The 22,475-nt window shown below is 40.8% G+C and overlaps 1 protein-coding gene across 1 annotated transcript; it reads left to right on the top strand.

The window, feature by feature from the left end:
* The first annotated feature begins 18,935 nt into the window (after positions 1 to 18,935).
* On the top strand, positions 18,936 to 19,519 carry LOC136172121 (large ribosomal subunit protein uL22-like). Its single transcript, XM_065941246.1, has one exon. It carries the CDS (start codon positions 18,944 to 18,946, stop codon positions 19,517 to 19,519), a length of 576 nt encoding a protein of 191 aa, XP_065797318.1. The 5' UTR covers positions 18,936 to 18,943.
* The last annotated feature ends 2,956 nt before the right edge of the window (positions 19,520 to 22,475 follow it).

Raw genomic sequence — 22,475 nt, 5'->3', positions numbered from 1 at the left:
CCATTGTTTCCCCATCTATTTGCTATGAAGTAATGGGACCGGATGCCATGATCTTAGTTTTCTGAATGTTGAGTTTTTAAGCCAGTTTTTGTACTTTCTTCTTTCACTTTCATCAAGAGGATCTTTAGTTCCTCTTTGCTTTCTACCATTAGAGTGGTATCATCTGCACATCTGAGGTTATTGATATTTCTCCTGGCAATCTTGATTCCTGATTGTGCTTCATCCAGCCTGGCATTTGACATGATATACTCTGCATATAATGTTTCTTACTATATACATATAAATATATATCCACATAAGTATTTTTTGTAACTTAAAAAATCTGAAATTATTTCAAAATAGACATAAAATTCACACAGAAATCATTTTCTTCATAGTCAGAATGAAGCTGGTGGTGCTTGCTCTCATTGCTTTCTTTGCTGCCATTCTACTTTGTACTAGGAATCTTAATGAATTCAATATAGGCAGCAAATGCATAATATGCATTAATGTTAGAAGAAAAATCACATATATATGCAGATGTCATGTTGATCTACTTGAAAATGGAAACAGAATCTGGTGACATATGAATTATATTTCTAAGAGAGTAAATCAAAATGAAGGTATAAAAGTCCACAGCTCTCCTGTGGATCAGTAAACAATTAGAACATAGAAGGCAGATGGTATAAAATGCCAAGTTGAAGGGAACTGAAGAGGGAGTGGAAGCAGGTTATAGAGACTGTATGTGCAACCAATTTTTTTGAGAATTTTGTATATGAAGAGAAGCAATGGCTGGCAGGCTATGTGAAAGAGGGTGGCTTTCTTCTTCCTCCTCTTCCTTATTCTTGAGGAGAAATATTAGAGCATTTTGGTGTACTATTGGAAATTATCAGTGGAGGGAGAAAGATTGATATTGCTGGACAGTTGTGGTGACCAAGGGTCCTGTGAAAACATTGGGATAATCTTAAGGAAGAATGGCTTGCCTGGTGGCTCAGACAGTGAAGAATCCATGAACAGTACAGGCGACCCAGGAGACACAGGTTCAATCCCTGGGTTGGGAAGATCCCCTGGAGAAGGAAATGGCTACTCACTCCAGTATTCTTGCCTAGAGAATTCTGTGGACAGAGGAGCTGGGAGGGCTACAGTCCATGGGGTCGCAAAACAGTTGGGCACAACTGAGCGACTAACATAACACTTAGTGAAGACTAGGGCACTTCCTTTTTTTTTTTTTTTTTTTTTTTAATTTTATTTTTATTTTTATTTTTTTTTAATTTTATTTTATTAGTTGGAGGCCAATGACTTCACATCATTTCAGTGGGTTTTGTCATACATTGACACGAATCAGCCATTGAGTTACACGTATTCCCCATCCCGATCCCCCCTCCCACCTCCCTCTCCACCCGACTCCTCTGGGTCCTCCCAGTGCACCAGGCCCGAGCACTCGTCTCATGCATCCCACCTGGGCTAGTGATCTGATTCACCATAGATAATATACATGCTGTTCTTTTGAAACATCCCACCCTCACCTTCTCCCACGGAGTTCAAAAGTCTGTTCTGTACTTCTGTGTTTCTTTTTCTGTTTTGCATATAGGGTTATCGTTACCATCTTTCTAAATTCCGTATATATGTGTTAGTATGCTGTAATGTTCTTTATCTTTCTGGCTTACTTCACTCTGTATAATGGGCTCCAGTTTCGTCCATCTCATTAGAACTGATTCAAATGAATTCTTTTTAACGGCTGAGTAATATTCCATGGTGTATATGTACCACAGCTTCCTTATCCATTCATCTGCTGATGGGCATCTAGGCTGCTTCCATGTCCTGGCTATTATAAACAGTGCTGCGATGAACATTGGGGTGCACGTGTCTCTTTCAGATCTGGTTTCCTCGGTGTGTATGCCCAGAAGTGGTATTGCTGGGTCATATGGCAGTTCTATTTCCAGTTTTTTAAGAAATCTCCACACTGTTTTCCATAGTGGCTGTACTAGTTTGCATTCCCACCAACAGTGTAAGAGGGTTCCCTTTTCTCCACACCCTCTCCAGCATTTATTGCTTGTAGACTTTTGGATAGCAGCCATCCTGACTGGCGTGTAATGGTATCTCATTGTGGTTTTGATTTGCATTTCTCTAATAATGAGTGATGTTGAGCATCTTTTCGTGTGTTTGTTAGCCATCTGTATGTCTTCTTTGGAGAAATGTCTGTTTAGTTCTTTGGCCCATTTTTTGATTGGGTCATTTATTTTTCTGGAATTGAGCTTCAGGAGTTGCTTGTATATTTTTGAGATTAATCCTTTGTCTGTTTCTTCATTTGCTATTATTTTCTCCCAATCTGAGGGCTGTCTTTTCACCTTACTTATAGTTTCCTTTGTAGTGCAAAAGCTTTTAAGTTTCATTAGGTCCCATTTGTTTAGTTTTGCTTTTATTTCCAATATTCTGGGAGGTGGGTCATAGAGGATCCTGCTGAGATTTATGTCAGAGAGTGTTTTGCCTATGTTCTCCTCTAGGAGTTTTATAGTTTCTGGTCTTACACTTAGATCTTTAATCCATTTTGAGTTTATTTTTGTGTATGGTGTTAGAAAGTGTTCTAGTTTCATTCTTTTACAAGTGGTTGACCAGTTTTCCCAGCACCACTTGTTAAAGAGGTTGTCTTTTTTCCATTGTATATCCTTGCCTCCTTTGTCAAAGATAAGGTGCCCATAGGTTCGTGGATTTATCTCTGGGCTTTCTATTCTGTTCCATTGATCTATATTTCTGTCTTTGTGCCAGTACCATACTGTCTTGATGACTGTGGCTTTGTAGTAGAGTCTGAAGTCAGGGAGGGTGATTCCTCCAGTTCCATTCTTCTTTCTCAAGATTACTTTGGCTATTCGTGGTTTTCTGTATTTCCATACAAATTGTGAAATTATTTGTTCTAGTTCTGTGAAAAATACCGTTGGTAGCTTGATAGGGATTGCATTGAATCTATAGATTGCTTTGGGTAGAATAGCCATTTTGACAATATTGATTCTTCCAATCCATGAACACGGTATGTTTCTCCATCTGTTTGTGTCCTCTTTGATTTCTTTCATCAGTGTTTTATAGTTTTCTATGTACAGGTCTTTTGTTTCTTTAGGTAGATATACTCCTAAGTATTTTATTCTTTTTGTTGCAATGGTGAATGGTATTGTTTCCTTAATTTCTCTTTCTGTTTTCTCATTGTTAGTGTATAGAAATGCAAGGGATTTCTGTGTACTAATTTTATATCCTGCAACTTTACTATATTCGTTGATTAGCTCTAGTAATTTTCTGGTAGAGTCTTTAGGGTTTGCTATGTAGAGGATCATGTCATCTGCAAACAGCGAGAGTTTCACTTCTTCTTTTCCTATCTGGATTCCTTTTACTTCTTTTTCTGCTCTGATTGCTGTGGCCAAAACTTCCAAGACTATGTTGAATAGTAGTGGTGAGAGTGGGCACCCCTGTCTTGTTCCTGATTTCAGGGGAAATGCTTTCAATTTTTCACCATTGAGGGTGATGCTTGCTGTGGGTTTGTCATATATAGCTTTTATTATGTTGAGGTAGGGCACTTCCTTAATTGAAACAGAGGAATTTGTAGCCCATATATGCACATGGCAAAGTTGTAGGTCTGGTGATGTAATGATAAGTAAGCATTGTCAAGTCTGAGACAAGGTTAACATCTGAGACTGAGGGAGTGGGAAATTTGGGGAGACAAGTGAACATGTGAAAGAACAATCGTAGAGGACTGAAAATCAAATTTACTATAGAAGGAAGTAGAATTGCTCGGTAGTTGAGGTTCTGTTTGCCACGTACAAACATGAACTAAAAGTGAAACTGTTCTTCCTGGTTTTTTCTTTGAATTTCTCTAGCCATGTTAAGCTGCTTTGGGTGCAGGCCTAGAAAGGTAAATGGTTGCTTTGTATCCAACATGGGATGTTTTCAGGTGGGCATGATGGAGGGAGAGAGGGGACAAGGAAATGGATGATGTTTGCCAACACCAATTATGGTGTGATTATAATGATGGAGTGTGTCCATCAAGCAGGGAACAAGCAGGGAAGTAGATGGAAGACAGGCTTTGGATAGACAGAAAAATTATTGGATCAATGGACTGGAAGGTCCTGTTGGAGTAGAAGCATTTTAATATGTTAGTACTTAAGCAAGTGGGCTCACAGGAGAGCAGACTGTTCAGAGAGTGAAATGTTTGCATTCAACGTTGCTGAAGTTATATAATTTTTGGTGATGATAAGATCCAATCATGGTTTGCCCTTGAGAATAGAAAGTGAAGTAAAATTACATCACAAAATAATGAGGTCAAGAATTTGAGTCATGGGGTATCAATGAGGTCTTCTATACGTATGTTGGTATTATTAAAAATGATGAAAGGAGTTGAGATACAAAGGAAAGTTGTAAGCCAGGAGCACGGTGATATAGTCAGATGGCAAGCCTCACAGTTGGTGGGTTTGTAAGTGAGGGTGCAATGGAATGGGCATGCCATTGAGAAACAGGGAGGATGACCCACCCACTGTTACATGAGACTGAACACAAGAATAGCTTGTATAGGAAAGTCTTCCCAGGAATGCTTTGTTCTCAGGAGATAACCAGATTTCAATTAAAGGAAGAGGTGGGGGAGCTATTCCAAGAAGTTGAGTTTGTAGGATTGCTTGCTGATCAAGGACATGAATTAAAGGCATTAGGAGAAAGGGGATCAAATGGAGATTGGTTCAGATGGGACAGAACAGTGTGGGTTTAAGGGTTTCAGCAAAAGTAACCAGGAAGGCTTGCATTATGATTTGAATCATGACAAGATTCATCCTGATCATTTTATAAAGGGGCAGGAATTTGCTTCACTGTGTTTTGGTTCAAGAAGTATGATATTTTATTTTTCTCTATTAAATCATACTGGGCTCTGAGTCTTTGTCTCCTGTTAGATAAGAAATGAAATGTTTGGCATGTTTGGTGGTCCCTTTCTACTCTCCAGGGTTATATAAGCATGGGAGGTTTCTTACACTGTGCAGGAGCTGGGGAGGCCCTTCTGGGCTCCATGTTGTGATTGGTGCTGATAAACTGCTTATTGTCCAAATTGTGTTTCCCTTGAAGTCAGGCAATTATTCTGCTTAAAAGGGTCTATTTGTTTCACCCCAGTTTAGCCCTATGAAATTTGGCCATGGATTACTAGGCTGTGTCTCCAGGTCCAGTCCCTGGGAATCCACATTTATAAGAAGGTCCTAGTGTCTCCTGGGACATATGATGGGATCAGGGCACTGATTTCTGCTTCTGGAGGAATCTGTTTTACTTTCTGTCTTCCTTATCTTCACAAAATCCTCTGTGCCCTGAGGTTGAAGGAAATGGCATTTTAACTGTTTGTTCTCATGTGCAAAGACTTTTGCAACAAATAGTTCTATTCTTTCCAAGAGGTAGGTCTGGGAGATTAAAAAGCAAAAACAAAACAAAACAAAACAAAACAAAACACCACCACTACTTGCCCACAGTGTAGAAGGAAGGGAGAAAGACTGAATTTTATTTTTCATTTTGAGGCCTATAGGGACATTTTTCTTTTCTTTGGGAATGGCAGCCCACTCCAGTATTCTTGCCTGGAGAATCCCATGGACAGAGGAGCCTGGTGGGCCACAGTCCACAGCGTCACAAAGAGTTGGATATGGCTGCGTGACTAACACTTTCACTTTTGTTTTAAACAGCACAAGGTTACTATCTCACAGTTCTGGTCAGGTGGGATGTTCAGAGAGAACAGCATTGGAACAAGTATACTATCAAGGGTGAAACAGATCACCAGCCCAGGTTGGATGCATGAGACAAGTGCTCAGGGCTGGTGCACTGGGAAGACCCAGAGGGATGGGATGGAGAGGGAGGCGGGATGGGGGATCGGGATGGGGAACACATGTAAATCCATGGCTGATTTATGTCAATGTATGGCAAAAACCACTACAATATTGTAAAGTGATTAGCCTCCAACTAATAAAAATAAATGGAAAGAAAAAAACATGAAAAAATAAAAAGAAGTCTGAAATGGGTCAAAATCAAAGTGTGGGCAGAGCTGCATTTCCTTCTGTATTTGGATATAAGAAATGGCAATCTATTCTGTGTTCTTGCCTGGAGAATCCCATGGACAAACGAGTCTGGTGGGCTGCAGTCCATGGGGTCACAAGGAGTCAGATATAACTAAGCGACTAAGACACACACACACAATGTAATATTTGTTTTATTTTTCTCTATTAAATAGTACTGGACTCTGTGACTTTGCAGTTCCTGGGGAGAATAGGTTCCTTGCCCTTTCAGACTTCTCCAGGTTGCCCCCATTCCTTGACTCACAGCCCCATTCACCACTCCAACCTCTCTCTGACTCTGATGCTCCTGCTTCCTCACATGGGGACCTTTGTGCTTAGATTGGGCTCACCTGGACAACCCAGGATAATGTCCCCATATAACATCTTTAACTGATTCATATTTGCAAAGTCACTTTTGCCATGTGACATGATGCTCAGAGGTTTGGGGATTAGCAAAAGGACATCTTTCTGCCTTTCCTCTGCCTACCATCCTGCCACTATGTGGTCAGCTGTTATCTCTTCTCTTCTCAAACCCCTTCTGGAAGTGTCCATCAGCCACCTGAATGGCCTCCCTTTGCTCATCTGGCACTCTGCAGTCCCTGGCAAGGGTGTCTCACCCAGAATATAGGGTCATTTAAAAAATCTTGCTATTCTCATCTGCCTCTTAGAGTTGAGTGGGCACTCAGATCCTGTCCTGGGGTCTGAATATATTACCCACGGCATGGAAACTTCCAGGGCAGCTAGTTTTTCCGCTTGTAAGGGCTTTTGTGACTAAACTGAGGTAGTTTAGGGTGACAGGAGGCACTGCTTCCTTACACAGGCGGGGTGACAGGGCTTCACTCTCTGGACCCCTGTCTCATAGAAACTAGCACTACATGTGGAGCTGCAGAAACAGGAGAGCCTTCCCCAAAACAGGACTCCAGGAGTTCTCCACCATTATGCAAATCAGTTAACACCAAACAGTTGCTTTCTCAGTCACACAGTCATGGTGCCCAGAGTAATCGCTTCCGTCGCCACCATCGGGTGGGTGTGAGAGCTGGGCTCGCGTTAAAGCATATGACTAATGAGCATGCATCCATCTGGTATATTGATGGGGCTGATCTGAAACGATGGCAATGTAGCTGAGACCTGGGAACTGAGCTTTCTCGGCTTTCAGCTCATGGGGGGATTGGTGGTGGGAAGGGAAGGGTTTCTCTGTCTCCTGTTTCACTCAGAATATCTTCCCTTTGAGAGCATTTAGTTGAAAGGGATCCAGACCAATCAATTACTGAATGAATTTGTCACCTTCTGTTCTTTCAATTTGTATTGAAAATATAAATAAGGAAACATTTAAATAGTTTTGTGCAGAACCAGCTTGTGGTCACTTTGATTGACACCAGTTGCCTTTGGGTTTGATCTCACTTAGGAGGAGCATCAACTTGTTTTCACAAATTGAGGGCTCCATTCATAGGAAGAAATGTAAGTTCAATCATCAACATGAATAATTAAGAATAGGAAGCACAGGGTAGGTCTGATAAACGCAACATGTAGAACAAATGTATTTTAATTACACGACATATTAGTTAAGTAAAATAGGTTAGTTAAATAAAAGAGGTTAGTTAAGTAAAAGAGGATGGATAGAATGTAACATAAATAAAGGCAGGAAACAGAGACAGCTAGAGAATGGAAAAGTGAGAGAAAAAGCAATAAATTATACTTAGCACCAAATACTGATTATCACAGAACTTCATGCTTTTCCATTTTTATTTTATCTTTCAGTTGGGTTATAGTTACTCTACACTTGTGTATCAGTTTAAGCTATACAGCAAAATGAATAGCTATACGCATACATATTATCTCCCTTTTGGATTTCCTTCCCATGTGGTCACCACAGAATTCCAAGTAAAGTTCCCTGTGCTATGCCGTAGGTTCTCACTAGTTACCTATTTTATACATAGTAGTGTGTATATGTCAGTCCCAAATTCCCAGTTCACCCACCCTTCCTTCCCCCTTGATATCCCTATGTTTGTTCCCTATGTCTGTATCTCTGTTTCTGCTTTGCAGTTAACTTCATCTGTACCATTTTTCTAGATTTCACATATATGCATTCATATACAATACTTGTTTTTGTCTAACTTACTGTGTAAGGTAGCCTCCAAGCCCATCCACATCTCTGCAAATGACACAATTTCATTTCTTTTTATGGCTGAGTAATATTCTATTGTATATATGTACCACATGTTTATCCATCATGAAATCTTATTTATGTTTTTCCTTTGATTTTCACTTTCTTTTTGACCTATTTCTTTATTTCTGTTTGACTTAAAGACCTAACTTTGACCGAAATCAAGTTTTTGTAGTGTCAATTGAAATGATTATTACCCATTTTATTTACTTGATTTGGGTTTATGTGTTTTTTAGTTTATATTCTGATCTCTAGCATTACCTGGGTGTTTTCTGGTAAAGGGCTAAAACCTGCATCTTATACCTCTATTTTATGTTGCTACTTTAACAACTTAATGCAAACTGATTATACCATCTTATACTTCTGAAGGTCAGAAGTCCAGTACAGGCCTTTTAGGCTAACATCTTGGTACCTGAACTAAAGTCAAGGTGTTAGCAGGTCCGCATTTCTTTCTGGAGTCTGTAAGGAAAAATCTCTTCTTTGCCTATCCCAGCTTTTAGGGGCTACTCACATTTCTTTGCACATTCCATTCCATTGCAGAATCCACCTTCAATGCAGAAGACCCTGGCTCAATTCCTGGGTTGGGAAGAACCACTGGAGAAGGGATAGGCTACCCACTCGAGTATTCTTGGGCTTCCCTGGTGGCTCAGAGGGTAAAGAATCCTCCTGTAGTGTGGGAGACCTGGGTTTGATCCCTGGGCTAGGAAGATTCCCTGGAGAAGGGAAAGGCTACCCCCTCCAGTATTCTGGCCTGGAGAATTCCACGGACTGTATAGTCCATGGGGTTGCAAAGAGTCGGACATGACTGAGCAACTTTCACTTCACATTCCTTGGCTTGTGGCCCCTTCTTCTATCTTCAAAGCTGCAACACTGCATCTTTCTGACCCTTCTTTCATCCTCACATCTCACTCTTACCACAGCCAGGGAAGGTGCTCTACTTTCAAGGGCTGTGTGATTAGATGGGGCCCCCCTGAATACTCCAGGATAATCTTCCCCTCCCAGGGTCAGCTGATTAGCAACCTTACTTGCTTCTGCAAACTTAATTCCCCTGTCACGTATCAATAACATAACACCTTCAAGGGTTCCAGGAATTAAGATGTGGCTATCTTTTGGAGTTATTGTTAAGGGTAAGCCATTGATATGCCTACCACAATCTCTTTTATTTTATAATAATTAGATAATTTCCCTTTTACATCTATCAGAAGTTATTTTAGTGTGCCAACAGGATTAATCTATAAGGAATATTGAATAAGGATACTGTGGTCCTAAAAGTGGTTCATTTTTTATTTTTTTAAATTTTATGGAGAACTCACTTCTCCCAGTCAAATTCCATACATACATTTTAAAGATTATTCTAGAAATTTTGATCTACTTGAGCCACAATATATGTGACTTGTATTTAATTTTATTGTGTCCCATAATATCAATATTTGTCATCTAATGATATTTGGAATTAGTTTTTATGTGTATAGATAGCAGCAGGGAGAGGGGAAATTCATTATGAGGAAATAGATTTAATCTAAGTTTCTAACTCTGGACTGCTGAGTGTCCAGTGTCTTATTCCTGTTGGGAGGAAAAAGTAGTGCTTTTTTGTAGTGCTTACTTTGAGCATCAACTGATCTTTCAAAATAAAAATGTCTATATCAGTGATTTTGCTGATACTGTCTCTGGTTCAAATTTTACCTGAAATGTTTAAGTCTTTTGAACCTGGTCATGCCAAAAGGCATGAGTAAATTGAGGTGAATGGAAATCACTATGTCATTTTTCTCTTTCTCCATTTTCTTCTACATCACATCAATTCCTTCCACCCTCAGAGAATCAGGGATGGCTACCATGGGGAAGCCAATTTTTTGTAATAAAAACTCTGAAATGCTGTTTGGTTTTTGCCCTCTTACTTCCACCTCAGCACTCACCAAGAGTATTCTCCACACAGTGGAAATTAGATATCAGAGAGGGTAATTAATTGTGCCCAAGAACTGATGTTAATATTCGTCTCTAGTTCAGTCACTGTGAAGAGCATAATTATTCTTCCCGCTTCATGCACATTATAACCTGGTCTCTACGATGCTGGAAAATGTACTCCTCTCATCCGTCCTGTAGGAAATGGCCCATGTCAGAGATACACTCTGAGACTGCTGTTTGACCGGCTAGTGTATCAACAAAGAGGCAAAAAACAATTGATCTTTTTAATGCCAGAATTCTTGCATGACAACTCCTGAAAGCCTTGATGCTCTATAATCAGTTTTTTGAAAAGATTGGACACGAAAGAATGCACTTGGGAAATCACTTACTTTTTCTCTCTGATTTTTGCCTTTAAGCCTATCTCCCTTCTGTTCCTAAACAGTATCTTGGGTGCCTTCCAGAGTTTTGAATTTTAAAATACATTTATTTTTTATACAGCTTTTAAAGGTTACTTTCTACTTAGTTATTGTAAAATATTGGTTATATTTCCCATGTCATAGAATGCATCCTTGAGCTTATTTTACACCCAATAGTTTATACCTCCCATTCCCCAACCCCTATGTTGCAATATAGCCTCTTTTGAATTGTCTCATATGAAATGAACATCAGAATGTCACGTGATCAAAAGCTCCTTGCCTCTGTCCAGCATGGACCCTCAACTCAGGCTTTTCCCAACCAGCCCAAGAGAAAGAGCACAAAAAGTTTGTTCATTTTCTCTCTTGACTCTGCTTTTCTTGTATTTGTGGTTGGCAGCTGTAAAGGGAAAGTAGAAGAGGGGGAGAATACAGCCTTCGTTGTCTTGTCCAAATGCTGGCTCTCTCTGTGGGCGCTTCAGCTGACCATTGTGACACCCTCCTACTGTGGACTCCTATGCTAGTAGCCTCTCCTTAGTAGTTGATGCCTCTTGCTCCCTGGAGAATACTTCTGGCCATATTGATGTTCAGCCAGTATGGATCTGTACTGGATTATCATCTGCTGGAGTCTATCCTCATTGTTTGGTGCTGGTGTCTTATTGTGATTCCCTCGTAGCTCAGTAGGTAAATAATCTGCCTGCAATGCAGGAGACCCAGGTTCTATGCTTGGGGTGGGGAGATCCCCTGGAGAGGAAATGGCAACCCACTCCAGTATTCTTGCCTGGGAAATCCCATGGAAAGAGGGGCCTGGTAGTCTATAGTGTCTTACTAGTAGTAGGTATTTAAAATATCATCCCTACTTCTAGTCTTTCTTCCTCTGGAAACTTTCCAGCAAGGGTCCTCCTGGGTGATCTCCTCTTAAGATGATTCAAGTATTTCAGTGAAACTTTAAGCCCATATGTATGTATGATTGTTTTATTATTGGCTTTCCACAATCCTTACATCAGACACATCATATTAAAGGCCATTATTGCTAGAATCACTCCAAAATCACTGCAGATGGTGACTGCAGCCATGAAATTAAAAGATGCTTGCTCCTTGAAAGAAAAGCTATGATCAAGCTAGACAGCATATTAAAAAGCAGAGGCATTACTTTGCTGACAAATGTCCATCTAGTCAAAGCTATGGTTTTTCCAGTAGTCATGTATGGATGTGAGTGTTGGACAATAAAGAAAGCTGAGTGCTAAGGAATTGATGCTTTTGAACTGTGGTGTTGGAGAAGACTCTTGAGAGTCCCTTGGACTGCAAGGAGATCCAACCAGTCCATCCTAAAGGAGATCAGTCCTGGATGTTCATTGGAAGGACTGATGTTGAAGCTGAAACTCCAATATTTTGGCCACCTGATGTGAAGAGTTGACTCCTTGGAAGAGACCCTGATGCTAGGAGAAATTGAAGGGAAGAGGAGAAGGGGACGACAGAGAATGAGATGATTGGATGGCATCACTGACTCAATGTGCTAGACAGGGACGCTCCGGAAGTTGGTGATGGACAGGGAAGACTGGTGTGCCGTAGTGCATTGGGTCACAATGAGTCAGACACAACTGAGTGACTGAACTGAATTGCTAGAATAGCATGGGATTTTAAATTTTCTAGTATGGGGGTATTATTTAGTTAGTCATAAATTTTACTTGTAACATTTTACTATGTTTAACTGGAAATAAAATTATGGCTGCTAAAATATATTTTTTTGAAATCAACTATCTTGCCCTCTCAAACCAGGTAGTTCATATATGACAATGTTATAAAAGTTTTCTATAAAAAGTTATTATTACTGTTTCTAGTAAACATCTGCCATGCCTTTTAAAATATATTTTCTACAGGTGATTTCCACATTATTTCTCATATTGACTTCTATTACTGGAACTTTTCATGTTCATGTTAGCAGCATCTAGAGATTTTTTGAATGTTTGAATGCCCTGTGCCTTGATTTGGTTGGAATTTTGCTAAACTTGGTAATGTTGCTTGAGCTTTCTGACTACATTTCTTTAACTTTTTCATGGACTTCCTTGTATGTACATAATAATTAAATGTTGAAATTTATGAAATACTTTTATGACTTTAGATAATTTTTAAATATTGCTAAAATTTGTTGAACTAAAGGGTAATGTAAATAAAATAATTCATGGAACAAAATAATTAACTTTATAAGTTTGGTGACACAGATGCAAATGTTTTGATATATGGAGATGTTAAGTCTCTTGACTTTACTCAGGTGCTAAATAGCATTAAATTCACTATTTTCCTTTCCTGTTTTACTTGTGAAAATAATAACGCACTAAGGATAGATAATCTATTTGCATTTACCAGCTGTGATAGAAGGCTTTTGTAAATATGTACTGTAAAATTGATGCATGTTTATTTTTAGCATTGTCTAATTGCCTCTGCTGCTAATAAATAAACAAATGACTATCTGGAGAAAAAAAAAAATGACTCAAGCCCAGTTACATTCCACTTACTCTAAGGCAATGACATTAGCAACACAGTCAGGCTTTTCAGCAGATTCTCATGAGCATAGCCAGGCACCAGTCTCCACTGTACCACCCCCTCCTCAAATCCAGGCAACAGGTATCAAGTTTCCCAGGGAACTCTTTACCCTCACCCTTCTCTAGCTGTCTGGCAACATCAGCCAGCAAAGTTCCTTATTTGAAAGGAAAAGGGAAAGAACCATTTCCTCCTCTTTGGAATTCCTGTAAAGACAATCTTCTGATTTAACAATATTCACTATTAAATTCAAATCTCAAAGTTTATTGAGTCCCACATTGAGTGTTCACTGTGTACAGTAAGATGTTGGATTAAGTGCTGCTGGAAAAACCAAGAGGATTTTGTTCTTCAGTCATGCAGTCAATGCACTTGGAGGCTAGAAGGTAGCAAAGATACAATCTTGACACCAGTAACCCCAAATCTGATCATCATAATAACAAAGGTATAACAAGTATGCTACGAAAATTCAGAAAAGAGAAGCTGTGTTTTGCTCAGAGACCAATGAAAGTGTCACAGAGGAGAGAGGATATTTTTTGTTGGTCCTTTAATGGACCGGAACCTGGTGGCCTGGAGAGTAAGAGAGAGAAAGAGGCTGAATCCCCTGGTTTACGCGGAAAGCCAATAGAGCCCTGTTCTTAGGGCTTGCGCTGCTGCACGTAGGCACCAGGCGCCCTCTCGAGTGGGTGAAGGCACAGTGCGCCTTCTTGAGAGGGTCTTAGAAGCCTGGGCAAGAAAGTGAGCTCAGTGGGCCTCCGCGCTCCAAGGAATTAGCCAGAAATAGAGAGAGAAAGACAGGAAGAAGGAATAGAAAGAAAGACACGGGGACCCAAGCTCTGATGGAGCAAAGGTGCTTTAATCAACATGGAGTGGGCATATATACTGTCTTACAAGGTGGTTATTCTCAGCAAAGATAAAGATTAATATTCCAGATTTAGAAAACATAAGATGATCCCTATCAAAGAGACAGTTGCAAACGATCACCTTTTCAAAAGAAGGAAGAGGGTACTTATCACTGTAATGAGGAATGCCTGGATTCCTCAGCCCGGGGAAAGACGTGACTCTCCTCTTAATTCCTGAATATTCAGGAATCAATAAGGGCCAGAGGGTTCCTGACAGATCCAAAACAGCACACAGGAAGTCTTTTGTTAAATGCTTCCTGACAAGTTTTATCTAGTAAGACTGTATGAACTAAAATTAAGAACTGGGCTCTTAATCTGAAAATCAGCAGCAAACACTGGCAAAAATTAATTCATTAGTAAAATACTCAACATTTTTGAGTCCTCACTGTGTGTTAGGCTCTGTGTTTTTATTTATAATTATAGAATTTAATTTGCACAATGACCTTTTGAAAAATATGCCATGATTATCTCCATTTAACTGCCAGGAAAATTGAGACATTGATTAAATCAACTTGACCAAGGTCACACAGCTTGTAAGTAATGGAGATGGAATCTGAGTCTAGGGTTTTCCTGACTTTAAAGCCCAGAAGTTAGAATCTACCTCTAAAAGGCAAAAATGCACACAGAGGCATGAGTTAATAAATGAAGGAAAATGCCCACTAATGAAGACCAGATGGATATACACAAACGTTGTTCAATTGCTAAGCTGTGTCTGACTCTGTGACTCCTTGGACTGCAGCACACCAGGCTCCTCTGTCTTCCACTATCTCCCAGAGTTTGCTCAAATTCTTGTCCATTGAGTCAGTGACGCCATCTAACCACCTCATCCTCTGCCACTTTCTTTTCCTTTTGCATTCAATCTTTCCCAGCATCAGGGTCTTTTCCAATAAGTCAGCTCTTCATATCAGGTGGCCAAAGTATTGGAGCTTCAGCATCAATCCTTCCAATGAATATTCAGGATTGATTTCCTTTAGGACTGACTGGCATGATCTTGCTGTCCAAGGGACCCTCAAGAGTCTTCTTCAGTGCCACAATTTGAAAGCGTCGGTTCTTGGGTGCTCAGCCTTCTTTATGATCCAACTCTCACATCCATATATGACTACTGGAAAAATCATAGCTTTGACTATATGGTCACAAATGTTATAGTACTTAGTTCAGCTGATCTCTTAGTTCTCCCAGGGTGATGCCCTACTTCTGAGCTTCTGTTCTCATAGTCTCAGATGTTCTTCCTATTTTCTTTGTTCAGTCCATTCCCATGTCTCTTCAAGGCCTAAAAAAGACTTGTTACTATGAAGGCAGTTCTGTTCCAGCATTCCCATAGGCCCAGGATTCTGCACGTTTTCACTAGTTGTAATCCTAACTCACATCACTAAATACTAAATGACATACTTTATTATTTCTTATTTACCTCTTCAGATAAACTATAAATTCTTAGAAGATGAAGCTATATGTTCCTTTTGTATTTCTCACAGTGCATTTGAGTTCTTCTGATTGATTATAGGGTTAGCGACTACTTTTAGAGTAGAATTAATTGCTGGTATATAAGGTTCTGCAGGAAAGATTTGACCTTCCATTTTTCAAAACTCGTTGCAGGATAAAACTGCAGAACTGAGAAACTTCTTGTGAGTTTCCAAGGTGTTGGAGTATAAAGAAATTGAGAGGATGCTTGCAGTGCTGAAGAGTCATTAAAAATGCCTCCACAAGCGAGGATGTTGGGTTTGATAAGAGCCAAAGCAACAGCAGGGAGAATCCAAAGATTTATAAGATCAGTCTGCACAGAGTAGTGTGCGAAACATGAAGGGCCGTTGTTTTTGTCTCAAGTGTTTCCCTTCACAGCAAACGATCCAAAGGGAATATGTGGTTTCAGAGATTGCCTTCTGTTCTCCAGCTTTTGTGACACCCCAGCAAATGCAAAGTATTGTGCATGCATGAATTTCTTACTTGAACAGGAAGAACTCGGGAGGCAGTGACAAATATTTCACAGTAACTCCCTGGCATCTGAGATGGTTTTCTGAGAGAACACAAGCTCCTATTTAGTGGATTCTCAGGGGACATCTGTGGGAGGAGCTTTCCATAGCAAATATGTACAGTCTCACCATCTCCACAGGGCAAATGCCATGAGACTTCTAAAATCTGGTGCAAACCAAGAACAACTGAGGGAGAGTTAAGGGAATCTGAAGGAAGATGTCTGACCACACACTTTGTCCAGAACACTGCAAGGTAATTACATAAATCATGCATGTTGTTTTCAAAAAGTCACAGAGTGAATCAGTGGCAGGAAGCTTAGGAAGGCAGCAGGTTGGGATAAAACAAAGATGGTATCACCTTTATGAGGAAGAAGCACCTTTTGAGAATTGCTCATCTTGAACAATATGACAATGTTAGTCTTTAAAAAAAAAAAAAGACAATCCAAAATACATCAGTCTTCAAGTAGCTGTAGAAACCTGGATATGACTTTATTGAGAGTCTCCCCACCCCCAAATGAAACCACAGTCACATGTCTTCACTGCTAAAGAGCTATGGCTGCTTATCTTCTTGGCTGATATATTTAGATTTTGTTCAGCACATGCTTGGTGAAGTTATACTTGCCAAATGAATTCAAGTTGGCTTGAATAAGAGCTTAGTCATGTGGATCTCAAACTGGATGAAGTTGATTAATAATAAATGTCAGAATTTTAAATAATGAGTGAAATGCAAGAAATTTAGGAGAAGGCAGCCTTTTGACACAACCTCTTTCCTTTCAGAACAGTGTCTGTTTGCTCCACCCTCACCAAAGGAAGGCTGCCAGGAGAGAGGTAGCTAGAGAATGATAATTATTTTGTGAGTTCACCTTGCCCCTTTGTATATGTGTACATGGGTAGGAATCATTTAGCTGCCTTGGGTGCTTTAGTTTCCTGAGTTCTGTGACTGTCCCTGGACTCTCCTCAGTATTGTGTAGTACAGGGCAAGTATCCAAGGTGGGATTCTGCCAAGTTCCCCTTGCCCCAGAGCTTGCCAGAGGTCTCCAGGATGCTCTGAAGATGGGCTAAAATAAGGCTATGGTCAACCTGGCATCGTGGAACCACAAAATGAAAAGCCCCATCTTGTTTGGCTTATTTTGGCCATGCTTGTTCAGCTTCTGAGCTTGCTGCTTCAAGTGCAGGAAATTCACTCATAATTTAATGAGTTAGCAAAGATATATTTTTCTGACATCTAGAAGAAACAAAGAAAAATGAGACAAGAAGGTCACAGTCTAGAGGAGCAGGAGCAGGACGACAGTTCTGCACAGGACGCCATGGGTATGCAGCGGGGAGCTTATTCCAGCCAGGAGAGCGTATAGCAGTCATGATGGCTTTCTCAAGGGGGTGATGCATGGAGTGGAGGTCTGATGAAAAGTGACAAAAGCTCATTTTATTCATCCATTCATCAAATATCTCTTTAGCACCTACTAAACACCTGGCATTTGACCAGTTGCTGGGGAAATATCAGTAAACAGGAGCAAATAGAGCAGGACCAACCCAGACATGCAAGCAAGCAAGCAAACAAAAAAGAAAGTCCTTTAAATTCTAACATGAACCTTGCTCTAAACACCCTATTCTCTACCAACAGGGGTGGGGGGTGGGAGTAGACTTGCCATTTCAAGGTTGCTCTGTCTTTGGGTTCGGAACAATCTCTTGTGGGTACACTCAGTTTCTTTGGGGCACCTGGTTGGCCTTTCAGAGCTTTCCTCTTCTCCCTTTTTCTTTCTTGTTGTGAAGCATCTGGAAACAGGTGGAACTGATTTAACCTACTGGAGTTGGGGGCGGTGGAGGGTGATGAAGTGAGTTTGATCCTAGGAGCATCCTTCTCTGTTGGCACCTACTGACCTCAGCTTGTCTCACCAGTTCCTGGGAACTGACTTCTGTCATCACTTCATCTACTGTATATACTGTATGTAGCATTTGATTCTGGCACAGGGTATATGAAATAAGTGTGGCTTAGCAGCTTGAGTATCTCACTCTGCTGAATAGGCACTACCTCAGCTCTTACTTCCCAGGAGGTGCTAGTGGTAAAAAATCTGCCTGCCAAAGCAGGAGACATGAGAGATGTGGATTCAGTCCCTGGGTCAGGAAGATCCCCTGGAGGAGGGTGTGGCCACTGCCTCCAGTATTCTTGCCTAGAGAATCCCATGGACAGAGGAGCCTGGCAGGCTATGGTTGATACTGTTGTAGAGTCGGACATGACTGAAGCAACTTAGCATGCGTGCAGCTCTATGCTAGGGACATGTAACCTCTAAGGGACTCTTAGAGGGACTCTAAGGGTTTAGAGGGACTCTTCCTCCAAATCTTGACTCCTCTAGATTATTACTCCTGCTCCCCTTGGTATGTGGACATTTCAACCTTCACCTCAACAAGCACCTCACCCATCTTCCTCACCCTCTTCCATCTCTTCTATTCAGGACATAACATGGGAGCCAGGGAAGACTTGGGGCCACCGTTTTTCTTTCTACTCTGCCATGCTGCCTTCCTAAAATTCCCAGTGGAAATTGGGGCTCAGACTCTTACTGATTTGACTTCTCTTTCAACCTAAGATTTCTGTCTTCTTGACCCACTAAAGTTAGAGAACTGTAGGTCCATCCTGGCTCCTTCCTTCAACAGGAAGAGCTGTGTATTTCTTCCATGGACAATTGGGAGCTGCCTTTGTGTCACATCCTGAATTCTCTCTATGGCTTGTGGTAAACTCTGTTATATCTCTAGGTTTTGTTCTTGGTATGTAAAATGGGAATTCTGAAAATTATAAAAAATTTTTTACAGGAGCTAAAGTCTGTCTTTTCAAATGTTTGTGTTATGCTGGCCTCAGAAGTTTATTTTAGGGGAAAAAAATCTGAACATCTCTTCACTTGATTGCATTTCTGCTATATCAATTCTAATGATTCCCCAAGCATTATTTGTCTTAGAATTAATAGAGGTGAGTTTTATATAAGAAAGAACAACACTTTTTCCAGTAAGCGGCCTAGGCTGACCCCTAAAAATGGTGCACTATTCACTCGACCCAGAAAACCCCACAAAATCATGCAAATCAAGAGGTTCAAATCTTTGTGTTCACTTTAAGAACACTCGTGAAACTGCCCAGGCCATAAAGGGTATGCATATCCGAAAAGCCACCAAATATCTGAAGGATGTCACTTTAAAGAAGCAAAGTGGGCCATTCCGTCGTTACAGTGGTGGAGCTGGCAGGTGTGCACAGGCCAAACAGTGGGGCTGGATGCAGGGTCGGTGGTCCAAAATTAGTGCTGAATTTTTACTACACATGCTCAAAAATGCAGAGAGTAATGGTGAACGTAAGGGCTTAGATGTCATTGAGCACAACCAAGTGAACAAAGCCCCCAAGATGCGACACAGGACTTACAGAGCTCACGGTCAGATCAACCCCTACATGAGCTCTCCCTGCCACACTGAGATGATCCTTACTGAAAAAGAACAGTTTGTTCCTAAACCAGAAGAGGAGGTTGCACAGAAGAAAAAGATGTCCCAGAAGAAACTGAAGAAACAAAAACTTATGGCCTGGGAAAAAATGCTGCAGAAAATAAATGCAAATAAAAGTTAAAAAAAAAAAAAAAGAAAGAACAACAGAGGCATTAATAACATACTCTGAAAGTTATTTTCCTGCAAACCAGATCAGTTACAATATCTGCTTTCATTGAGTTTATAGTGAGTCTCAGGAAACTAAACATATAAGATGTTTCCTGATATTGGTAAAAGCATTTCAGATAAAACAAGAAGTAACGTAATGGAGTATGACTTTATGTAGGGTTGGGATGAGGGTTCCCTTTATGCTGCTAGATGGCATCCATAGGTGATGGTTTCCCAGTGGCTTGTAGACTGGCTTCCTGATGGAGTCCACAGAGCAAGTGGCAGGAAGCACGTCCCTTTAATGCTCTACAAGAATTTTACCTGCCACTCTCCCAATCTTGTTCCTCTCCCCAATCATAGAGAATCTGAGCTGCAGGAGAAAGATGAGTCTTTGTGCCAGCACTTGACACAGCTGGGGAAGTCAAGTGCTCACTCACCTGCTCTCCTTTCCTTCCTTGCAGGAGAAATCACAGATCAGCCTGATGAACTATGGACGGAGGTTTGTGACATAGTACAGGAGACAGGGATCGAGACCATCCCCATGGAAAAGAAATGTAAAAAGGCAAAATGGTTGTCTGAGGAGGCCTTACAAATAACTGTGAAAAGAAAAGGGAAAAGCAAAGGAGAAAGGGAAATATATTCCCATTTGAATGCAGAGTTCCAAAGAATAGCAAGGAGAGATAAGAAAGCCTTCTTCAGAAATCAATGCAAAGAAATAGAGGAAAACAACAAAATGAGAAAGACTAGAGATCTCTTCAAGAAAATTAGAGATACCAAGGGGACATTTCATGCAAAGATGGGTTCGATAAAGGACAGAAATGGTATGGACCTAATAGAAGCAGAAGATATTAAGAAGAGGTGGCAAGAATACACAGAAGAACTGTACAAAAAAATCTTCACGACACAGATAATCACAATGGTGTGATCACTCACCTAGAGCCAGACATCCTGGAATGTGAAGTCAAGTGGGCCTTAGAAGGCATCACTACGAACAAAGCTAGTGGAGGTGATGGAATTCCAGTTGAGCTATTTCAAATCCTCAAAGATGATGCTGTGAAAGTACTGCACTCAATATGCCAGCAAATTTGGAAGACTCTGCAGTGGCCACAGGACTGGAAAATGTCAGTTTTCATTCCAATTCCAAAGAAAGGCAATCTCAAAGAATGCTCAAACTACTGCACAATTGCACTCATCTCACATGCTAGTAAAGTAGTGCTCAAAATTCTCCAAGCCAGGCTTCAGCAATACATGAACCGCAAACTTCCAGATGTTGAAGCTGTTTTTAGAAAAGGCAGAGGAACTAGAGATCAAATTGCCAACATTCACTGGATCATCAAAAAAGCAAGAGATTTCCAGAAAAACATCTATTTCTGCTTTATTGACTATGCCAAAGTCTTTGACTCTGTGGATCACAACAAACTGTGGAAAATTCGGAAAGAGATGGGAATACCAGGCCACCTGACCTGCCTCTTGAGAAACCTGTATGCAGGTCAGGAAGCAACAGTCAGAACTGGACATGGACCAACAGACTGGTTCCAAATAGGAAAAGGAGTACGTCAAGGCTGTATATTGTCACCCTGCTTATTTAACTTGTATACAGAGTACATCATGAGAAATGCTGGGCTGGAAGAAGCACAAGTTGGAATCAAGATTGCCGGGAGAAATATCAATAACCTCAGATATGCAGATGACACCACCCTTATGGCAGAAAGCAAAGAAGAACTAAAGAGCCTCTTGATGAAAGTGAAAGAGGAGAGTGAAAAAGTTGGCTTAAAGCTCAATATTTAGAAAACTAAGATCGTGGCATCTGGTCCCATCACTTCATGGGAAATAGATGGGGAGACAGTGGAAACAGTGTCAGACTTTATTTTTTGGGGCTCCCAAATCACTGCAGATGGTGATTGCAGCCATGAAATTAAAAGACGCTTACTCTTTGGAAGGAAAGTCATGACCAACCTAGATAGCTTATTAAAAAGCAGAGACATTGCTTTGTCAACAAAGGTCCATCTAGTCAAGGCTATGGTTTCTCCAGTGGTCATGTATGGATGTGAGAGTTGGACTGTGAAGAAATCTGAGCACAGAAATATTGATGCTTTTGAACTATGGTGTCAGAGAGCCCCCTGGACTGCAAGGAGATCCAACCAGTCCATCCTAAAGGAGATAAGTCCTGGGTGTTCATAGGAAGGACCAATGCTGAAGCTGAAACTCCAATACTTTGGCCACCTCATTCGAAGAGTTGACTCATTTGAAAAGACCCTGATGCTGGGAGGGATTGGGGTCAGGAGGAGAAGGGGACAACAGAGGATGAGATGGCTGGATGGCATCACTGACTCGATGGGCATGAATTTAAGTAAACTCTGGGAGTTGGTGATGGACAGGGAGGCCTGGTGTGCTGCGATTCATGGGGTTGCAAAGAGTCAGACACAACTGAGTAACTGAACTGAACTGAACTGAAGCCTTTGGGGTGGAGTAATACATGCACAGACAAGCTGTTCCTCTTATCTACTCTAAACTCGATATTTCGTTCTTCCAGTGGAGTGCTGGATCTTCTTCTCTGGAAATCTAGATTTGAACAAAGTCTCTCTGGTTTTTGACTGGCTGTCCAAGTCAGTGTTCTCTGCTTCCCATACAGTGGCCAAGAGGGGCTGGAACTAGTTCACAGGCCACTGCAGGTACCCTAGCCACAGAGGTCTCTGTGTCTGTTATTTGATATACAAGTGGGTAAGACTCCTCCAGGGTTCCTTGGTGTATGGGGTGACAATTTCCACACAAACACTTTTGTTAGTGGATAAATCTCAAATTTTGTCATTGTGGGGGTGGGCAAAAAGAGGGACAACCTATGTCACCATAATACTGACCTTCCTTCTCTTTCCTCTTCCTTTTTTCTTAATAGTGACCATTTAATGGGTGGGAAGTGATGTTTTATTATA

The sequence above is a fragment of the Muntiacus reevesi genome, chromosome 7 (assembly GCF_963930625.1).
Source record: "Muntiacus reevesi chromosome 7, mMunRee1.1, whole genome shotgun sequence".
NCBI lineage: Eukaryota > Metazoa > Chordata > Mammalia > Artiodactyla > Cervidae > Muntiacus > Muntiacus reevesi.
Note: the sequence above shows the minus strand (reverse complement) of the source record. Positions and strands in the feature narration are given on the sequence as shown.

Excerpts from the sequence above, each read along its gene's own strand:
- LOC136172121 (XM_065941246.1), top strand. The coding sequence starts at position 18,944 with ATGGTGCACTATTCACTCGACCCAGAAAACCCCACAAAATCATGCAAA.